This window comes from Triticum dicoccoides, chromosome 2B (assembly GCF_002162155.2).
Source record: "Triticum dicoccoides isolate Atlit2015 ecotype Zavitan chromosome 2B, WEW_v2.0, whole genome shotgun sequence".
Taxonomy (NCBI): domain Eukaryota; kingdom Viridiplantae; phylum Streptophyta; class Magnoliopsida; order Poales; family Poaceae; genus Triticum; species Triticum dicoccoides.
The window spans coordinates 55,318,390-55,327,190 of NC_041383.1; the positions used below are offsets into that span (position 1 = coordinate 55,318,390).

At 43.2% G+C, this 8,801-nt stretch overlaps 1 protein-coding gene across 1 annotated transcript; it reads left to right on the forward strand.

Moving 5' to 3' along the window:
• Positions 1-413: 413 nt before the first annotated feature.
• On the forward strand, positions 414-6,820 carry LOC119362119 (glycerol-3-phosphate dehydrogenase SDP6, mitochondrial-like). Its single transcript, XM_037627317.1, has 7 exons — positions 414-789; positions 1,808-2,281; positions 3,144-3,475; positions 4,065-4,225; positions 4,584-4,842; positions 6,104-6,401; positions 6,476-6,820. Exons 1-7 carry the CDS (start codon positions 414-416, stop codon positions 6,481-6,483), a joined length of 1,908 nt encoding a protein of 635 aa, XP_037483214.1. The 3' UTR covers positions 6,484-6,820.
• Positions 6,821-8,801: the final 1,981 nt, after the last annotated feature.

Below are 8,801 nucleotides of genomic sequence, written 5' to 3' on the forward strand. Positions count from 1 at the left end.
ATATTTGGAAACATATTTAATACATACTCTCTTCGTATGTAGTCACTTGTAGACATATTTTAGTGTAAAAAATTCACTCATTTTGCTTCGTATGTAGTCACTTTTTGAAATTTTTAGAAAGACAAATATGTGGGGACGGAAGTATTATATTTGTGAATGGAGGGAGTACACATAGAGAAAAAATTATCTCTGAGAATCTGAATCTTCCAAAAATTGTGTAAAATGTCATCGACCGCGCGCGCCCGTGCGACCCCTGAAAAGTGGGGGAAAGAAAACCAAAATCGTGCAGGTCCACGGCTCCACCGAATATACCGAGGCCACTTTCTCCCCCGCAGCCGCCCGCCCGCCCGCCCCGCGTGACGGTGCGACCCCGCGACCCCGAGCCGTGATCCCACGCGCCCGCACGCCGCACCATGGCCGCGTGGCGCCTCCGCGGCGCCGGCACGGCCCTGGCCGCCACCTCCGCGCTGGCCGCGGCGGCCGCCGCCTGGCCGTCGCCGGCGTCCGCCTCCGACCCGTCCCCCGCGGCGCTCGACTCCGCGCGGCAGCTCGTGTCGCGGGCCGGCTCGGCCGCGGGCGCGGGCGGCCCGCCCCCGCGCGCCGCGCAGCGGGCGGCGCTGGCCGGGTCCACGGCCGCGGAGCCGCTCGACGTGCTGGTGGTCGGCGGCGGCGCCACGGGCTGCGGGGTCGCGCTCGACGCCGCCACGCGCGGCCTCCGCGTCGGCCTCGTCGAGCGCGAGGACTTCTCCTCCGGCACCTCCTCCCGATCCACCAAGCTCATCCACGGCGGTGCGTGCTCTACTCTCCCCCCAACCCTAGGGCCCCTCCCGAGATTCATCCCGCTTTTGCGCGTAGATCCTCCTTCTTTGCAGTTTTAATATAGCCCTCCTGCATTCCGTTCTCACGGAGCGTTGACGCCGAATCTTCTCGAGAAGTCCTTGGCCGACTAGATTTGGTGGTCCAGGCCAGTGGTCACTCTCCCATCTTATTAAGCTAGTGAGACTTATCCAATGGGAACGAGAGTGTGGGTCAGGGCTTGACGATTTTATATACTGGCAGTGACCACTTTCTTAATTATCCCCTTCCGTTTACCGGGACAATGAAATGCTACATTTGTTGTTACTAGCACCCTAAATTTGGTGGTCACACCGGTACATGTTTTAAAATATGTACACAGTTAATTTTCCAGCTATCGATATTGTTTGGCTCTAATTACATACACACCTGATACCAGTATCATTCAGAATTTAGTACTCCCTCTGATCGTACTAAAAAAGCGACAAGTAATGTGGATCGGAGGGAGTACCAAGTTTCGTTGGATAAGTGCCTGGAGATCAAAGTGACAAGTATTCGCACACCAAAACCATCTTACTGTAATGACACCCGATTTCTGATTGGTACTGGTATTCAAAAGTCTGGTCGTGTGAGAGCCACTGAAGAGCAATAGTCAGTACAGTGATCAAACTGATGACCCATTTCTATAGGTTCAGAGCTTCGACATAGATCAGTCATTAATAACTCAGTTGCTTTGTGCACTGTGATTGTTTTCTAAAGAAAGAGAGAAAAAAGTATGTACTTCTTAGACCAGGCATTTTTTGAAGTACGGCCTTTGTTGTTTAGTACGGCGAAGTTGTTTTTCTTCTATTTGGACATGTATTCATGTTTATGCAACATTGATAATCATCTTTTTTAAAATCTTTGAATGTGTCCATATTAAATTTGTGAGCTTGAGCATATATTGATTGGGTCGAATGACCAATAGACCATAGCATGGTTCATCATTTTTGCATTGGATTCATTTGTACAGGTGTGCGTTACTTGGAGAAGGCAGTGTTCAATCTTGATTATGGGCAGCTGAAACTGGTTTTTCACGCTCTTAAGGAGCGCAAGCAAGTTATTGAGAATGCTCCTCATTTATGTCATGCTTTGCCATGCATGACTCCTTGCTTTAACTGGTTTGAGGTTGTATACTACTGGTTTGGTTTGAAGTTCTATGATATTGTCGCTGGCAAAAGGCTGCTACATTTATCACGGTATTATTCTGTAGAAGAATCAGTTGCACTTTTCCCGACCCTTGCAAGGAATGATGGTGACCGTAGCCTTCGAGGAACCGTGGTTTACTATGATGGTCAAATGAACGACTCTCGTTTGAATGTGGGGTTGGCATGCACATCTGCAGTTGTTGGTGCAGCTGTTCTCAATTATGCTGAAGTGGTCTCCCTCATTAAGGATGAATCAGGAGAGAGGATCATTGGTGCACGCATCCGTGACATGCTATCAGGTAGAATAAAGTATGTCTTTTCTCTTTGCACTATATCAAGGATATAATCACTTTAAAGTATGACTCGGGTTATCTTATTTTATGATCTGGTGCGTCTTTTCATTAAACATGGATTTACAGGTGAACTCCGCCTATGTCTTCTAGGCATAGCCGGTCCCAAGCCCGGGTAAAGGAGGAGGGTTGTGATAGGCTTGGCGAGCCAACGTAAAAACTAGCCAGTCCCATAGGTATGAAACCCATTTGAGCGAGAATAGTACTAGGATGGGTGACCTCCTAGGAAGTCCTCGTGAAAGGGTTTCATATCTAAGGGTTGTGATAGGCTTGGCGAGCCAACGTAAAAACTAGCCAGTCTTTTGGGTATGAAACCCATTTGGGCGAGAGTAGTACTAGGATGGGTGACCTCCTGGGAAGTCCTTGTGAAAGGGTTTCATATCTAGCCTACCCCAACTTGTTTGGGATAAAAGGCTTCGTAAGTAAGTAAGTATGGATTTACAGGTGGAATGTTTCTATTTTCAAGTTCATTTAGATATCTTAAGCATGTAGACCACGAGAATGTGAATAAATTTTGTCAAATGATGTAGTAGTTTCTAGTCTCAACGCTCAAATAGTGGTAGTTGCACCGATAGAACTTTCTTGTGCTCTACCATAAAACTGTAGTTAACTTATCGTATACAAGTCAACATGTAATCTGTTAAGTCCGAATAAGGGCAACAGCATACTGTGCTAATTGGATTATATCTTTGTATTTTTTACTTGACAGTACTTTTTGTAGTGTGGCATTATCATCTGGGATTTTTGTGCTTATCTGGATAGCTATGCAGTCATCTTACGTAGTTACTTAACTTCTGGCTTTGTGTGTCAGGTAAGGAATTCGACGCATTTGCAAAGGTGGTTATTAATGCATCAGGAGCATTCTGTGATTCTGTAAGGAAGATGGCCAACAGTGACGTAGTACCCATGATCGCTCCGAGCAGTGGGGTGCACATTGTACTTCCTGATTATTATTCCCCTGAAGGGATGGGGTTAATTGTCCCCAAGACCAAAGATGGTAGAGTTGTATTCATGCTGCCATGGTTGGGAAGGACGGTTGCTGGGACAACTGATTCTAGTACAGCAATAACAATGCTTCCTGAACCACATGAAGATGAAATACAGTTCATATTGGATGCAATATGTGATTATCTTAATGTTCAGGTTTGTGTACTAGCATATGTGTAACCTTTATTGAAAGTTGTTTTTCCATCACTCTAAACTCTTCTTTACGCCTCCTAGATTCTATGCTTGAGTATGCGGGTGACATGCTCAAGCTAGACCTTATACATGATAATCAATCTAGAGTCTGCTCCATTTGTTAGAAACTTAGAATGCACGGATGAACTCTGGAATGTTATGATATTTCTTGAGGAAAAGTTAACCTGTCAATTCATTAACTATGAAAAAATGCACATGTCTAGGGTTCTGTAGTGCATTCAAAGTTCTATATCAATCTTCCAGCAATAAGTAGTGTTTCATTTAAGCAATGCCTACCTAACTTTCAGTACTGAAATCTTGCATTGCTAAACTCAGTACATTCCAAAGTGTTTGTAATTGGGTTATTTTGCTCTGCACTACTTTGGTCATTGATTCACTGCTATGCATTCAAGATGTTCTTTTGTATTGTAATACTAGCCATGTGCCAACCATTAGTCCTTTTTGTATATATTTTTGCTGTATTTTCATATTTTTCATTGTGTGGAATTTCCAACCAAGGGAGAAGGGGAAGTAATTGCATTCTCCATATTAGGTGAGGCGTTCAGATGTTCTTTCTGCATGGAGTGGTATTCGCCCATTGGCCATGGATCCATCAGCAAAGAACACGGAAAGTATTTCTAGAGATCATGTTGTATTTGAAGACTACCCAGGGCTAATAACAATCACAGGTGGAAAATGGACAACGTATAGAAGGTAAAGGATTCCACAGTAGCTAATTTTGCTCTGTGTACACATGATAAATTAAGCTGGTTTGGCTCACTCAAGTTTTTGCCTGATTTACTATCATTCATATCTTGATAGTTGTTTATCCCCAATACATACCATGATGATTATGTATGTAGTACATTGTTTTAATGATTATTGTGGGAAATTAACTGGACCGTCATTTATTGCGTTAGTACTTCATGTGTTTTTAGTTGGGGCTTAATGCATAGGCTGCCTGCTAATAAATGAGCATGGGATGGTAGGCTATATGGGTGCAGCATATGTTTAGCATGTGCAGCATATGTTTAGGTTACGCTGCTGTATGCTAATGAGCTTGTTTATTCAGCATGGCTGAAGATGCTCTTAATGCAGCAATAAAGTCAGGGAATTTGAAGCCAGCAAATGGCTGTGTGACTGATCATTTGCATATAATTGGTGGATATGGATGGGATCCTGCATCTTTTACTGTGCTTGCTCAGAATTATAAGCGAATGAAGAAGACATATGGTGGAAAAGTTATTCCAGGTGCAATGGACAGTGCTGTATCGAAACATCTGTCACATGCATATGGAACTTTGGCTGAAAGAGTGGCTGCAATTGCCCAGGTTTGTGTCCCTCAAGTATAGCAACTTACATACGCAAGCTATGTTTGCAAGTAGGAAAAAAGTTATATTTTGCCTTTTCTAATTCAAGCCTCAAAGATGAGCACCTACTGGGAAGTATTTATTTACATCAAATCAGAATATTCAGGAACAGAAACGCAATATAATCATGCACAATATGGCCATCTGTTTGGTGTGTTCCTATGTTGACCATTGTATCACGCAGATGCATGAGATATCTGCACATCATTACCACATTAAAAATTAACAAAGTCGAATGTTCATTGGACGCATCGTGAGGTCTCAACTTATGAACTGGCTAACGTCTTGTAGTTGGGATCAATCTGGTATGATGTGGCACTGACATGAGGCCCAGTTCAGTAAGTAATGAATGCTGAAGGAAGACATGAAGGAGAAATTTTGTCTCAGTTTTTGTTTTTTAATCACCAGAAATTTAAAGACCCATGCTCCCACAGTGTCGTAGATGACAAACCGTTTCAATGAAATGACACACACTTGATGCTCTCCAACTTGTTGGTTCCATGAGCACCATGCAATTCTTTGCACGCAATGAATGAGCTGTATCTTCCGCTGCTTCTCCACTTTTTTCTTCTGTGGACAGCAATAGGATGACAATGTGATGTTAAAATAGTTGATTTGCTTATGTGTTCTTTGGAAAATGCACTTAGTCTTTCCCTTAAATAAACAGTGTATGCATCATAGTTGACGATGCCTAAATTTGAATGTTCAGGATTCTCTGAAATTTAATGATGGCAAATAAATTTCTGTTTCAACTCTAAATTTCTGAACTAGTTCAATATTTCCATTGAAATTGTACTGGTAACCTATAATTGTTGATGCTATTTGATTTGTTTGTATCAGTGCATCTCTTACATTTCCAAAGCCATTTCCTCTTGTTTTATAGAACTTTATTATTTGATTTGTACATACTACACTCAGTTCTCTTTCATATGAGCTGCCCATGTGTACATTTCTTGTGCTGACTTTTAACTATCTGGGATTGTGTAGCTAGCCTCAATGGATGTCAACTGTTCAGCATGAATGTATGTAATTGCAGTGTTCAACTATGCAATGTAACTATGCTGAATCAGCTAGTGTGCATTCATGCTCTTATACAGCCCAGCATACGATTGTATACATAATTCATCATAATGCAACTGCAACCCAGGCTTGTTTTATTCTACTATAAATCTGTGGTTACCGCACCAAATCCTCATTATCTGTTAATGGATTCATTTTCCAGAATGAAGGCTTGGGAAAGCGACTTGCTCACGGATACCCATTCTTAGAAGCTGAAGTAGCATATTGTGCTCGCCATGAGTACTGCGAGTCTGCAGTTGACTTTGTTGCAAGGAGATGCCGGCTTGCCTTCCTTGACACAGATGCTGCAGGGAGGGCATTACCCCGGATCATTGAGATCTTAGCTTTGGAGCACAAGTGGGACAAGGCAAGGCGGAAACTTGAACTGCAGAAGGGTATAGAATTCTTGGAAACCTTCAAGTCATCGAAGAATGCGCAGTTTAGAGATGGGAAACATAACGGTGAGTTTCCTTTTAACGCGGTCCCCTTTTATACATCCAATTAAGCTTGAAATTTGATGTTTGTTCCTTTGTAGGGCAATGACTGAAAATATAACTACTGTGAATAAGCGTGGGGTTGTACAATTGCGCAAACAGTTATGCGGTTAAACTTCAACAAAGCAGGCTCCAGTACAGAAATTATTCGATGCATGTGTGCTGGTTCCTGATTATCCTCTTGTTTTCCCTGTCTACACTGTGGTTACGTGTCAGATTTGTAGTGAAATAAGATCATCACCATGTCATAGTTGGATATATATGGGAAATTAGTAGGGCTAAATAAGGTGGGTTGAGGTCTCTGGAAAACCGGCATGGAAACCATGTTTAATCATCTTATTTCTTGGGCCTTTTTGGAACTGTTTTCATTTTAATTCTGCTAACCAGATTTTTGGCCATCTTATGCAATTTCTTTCTCTAATCAAGAAATGCCTAATATTGGAACTCCTTATTGACCTTCGATATGCTGGCAATCTTCAAATTATTTTTATATGATTTCATTGAACAAAACATGTTAGCGGTTTGAAGTTTTTTTTTTTTTTTTTGCGTCTGAATTTGATGTGTGGATACAAGACCTGATGTTCCTCATTTCAAGATTTCTGATAATTTGAGAACTTGCTGATTCTACTTTCCAGTAAAAAAAATTCGTATTTTATCTATTGTGCCACACAAAATAAATACTCTCTGAAAAGAGTTCCCAAGCAGAGGCCGTAGTGGAGGATTGGCCTCGGGTACGAAAAGTACCAATAAACTATTGGGCCGCGGATTTTGGACGTTCACTTTGGTCTAGCCTGGGTATTTTTTAATCGCCATTACAGTATTCCTAAATGGATGGACCATAGTCTTTGGCGTTCCTGGCATTTTGTTACTAGCTGGTATTGACTTTGTGAATTTGGCTGCTAATTGTTTTAGTGTCCTCATACATTTTCTTACATTTACAATTATAGTTACTGTGATCCAAAAGTACCCGTTCTTTGACATGAAGAACTACTCCCTCCATCCAAGACGCTTTTTGACACTAGTGTAGTGTCAAAAAGCGCCTTAGATTATGAAACGGGGGGAGTACATTTTATTTCCAGAAGCTCAATATATATTACTCCCTCTGTTAGAAATGTAAGAAATCACTAGTGTCAAAAAACACGTTGCATTATGGGACAGGAGTACATTTTATTTCCAGAAGCTTAATATATATTACTCCCCCTGTTAGAAATATAAGAAATCGCTATTATCAAAGAACACGTTGCATTATGGGACAGGAGTACATTTTATTTCCAGAAGCTTAATATATTACTCCCCCTGTTAGAAATTTAAGAAATCACTAGTGTCAAAAAACACGTTGCATTATGGGACAGGAGTACATTTTATTTCCAGAAGCTCAATACATATTACTCCCTCTGTTAGAAATATAAGATGTTTAGGTCTCTAAAGTACTCCCTTCACTTCGAAATTACTTGTCGCAAGAAATGGATAAAAATGAATATATAGAATTAAAATATGTCTAGATACATCCATTTGTGAGATAAGTAACTTTCAGACAGAGGGTGTAGTAAATAGCAATACCACCAGATTATCCACGCAAAATATAGTAGATGTGTACAAAACATATTTCCTAAAATCTGTACATATTTCCTAAAATCTAAAAAGTGGCCGCGCACCAACTAGACGAATCGGGCGGCCGGCCCATGACCGCACGATCGGCCTCGCGCGAGCGCCAAGTGTCGCCTGGTCGGTTTCCTCCAACCGCGCGATCATGGGCGTTTTGTCCTTATCTGGACGAGCGTGGACCCACATGTAAGCGGGCGTGGCGTAGGTCGTGGGCGGCGGTTTCGAAACGCGAGCCGTTCTAGCCCTTTCTCCTCCTTTCTCTCCCGTTCCTCCCTCATTCTGCACTCCTCTCCTCTGCCCTCGCTCTCGCTCCGCGGCGAAATCGCGCCGCGGCTCTCCAAATCTTAGGTGGATTTGCTGCTGGACCGCGGGGGGATTCGCTGCCGGCCCTCGTCGGCGCCGCAGGTACCCAGTGTATTCCTCCTTTCTCTGTCTCGTCGCCGGGGGTCTAGGTCGTCTCGAGGTCGTCGGTGGTCGAAATGGCGGCTGGGATTCCTAGGGTTTTCGCGGTTTCTGTGGCATCAACTCCCTCGCACGGTCGTTTTGGTGTGGACGCTTTTCGGGTGGGATGGGTGTGCTTCCGTTCGACTCTTCTGCCATTGGATCTGTGCGGCAGCAAGGGACAGTAATGGTGGGGATTCATGGGGGGAATGCGTTGTTGTTGGTGCAGGTGGTTGTTGGATTTGCGCTCGAGGCAGACGTCCGCGACTGCCCTCTGCTATCCTCCCTCTCTTTGTCTCGTCGCCGGGGCGAGGTGGTGTC

Excerpts from the sequence above, each read along its gene's own strand:
- LOC119362119 (XM_037627317.1), top strand. The coding sequence starts at position 414 with ATGGCCGCGTGGCGCCTCCGCGGCGCCGGCACGGCCCTGGCCGCCACC. Across the intron at positions 4,226-4,583 it reads AAATGGACAACGTATAGAAG|CATGGCTGAAGATGCTCTTA; the intron begins GTAAAGGATTCC and ends TTGTTTATTCAG. Across the intron at positions 4,843-6,103 it reads GAGTGGCTGCAATTGCCCAG|AATGAAGGCTTGGGAAAGCG; the intron begins GTTTGTGTCCCT and ends TTCATTTTCCAG.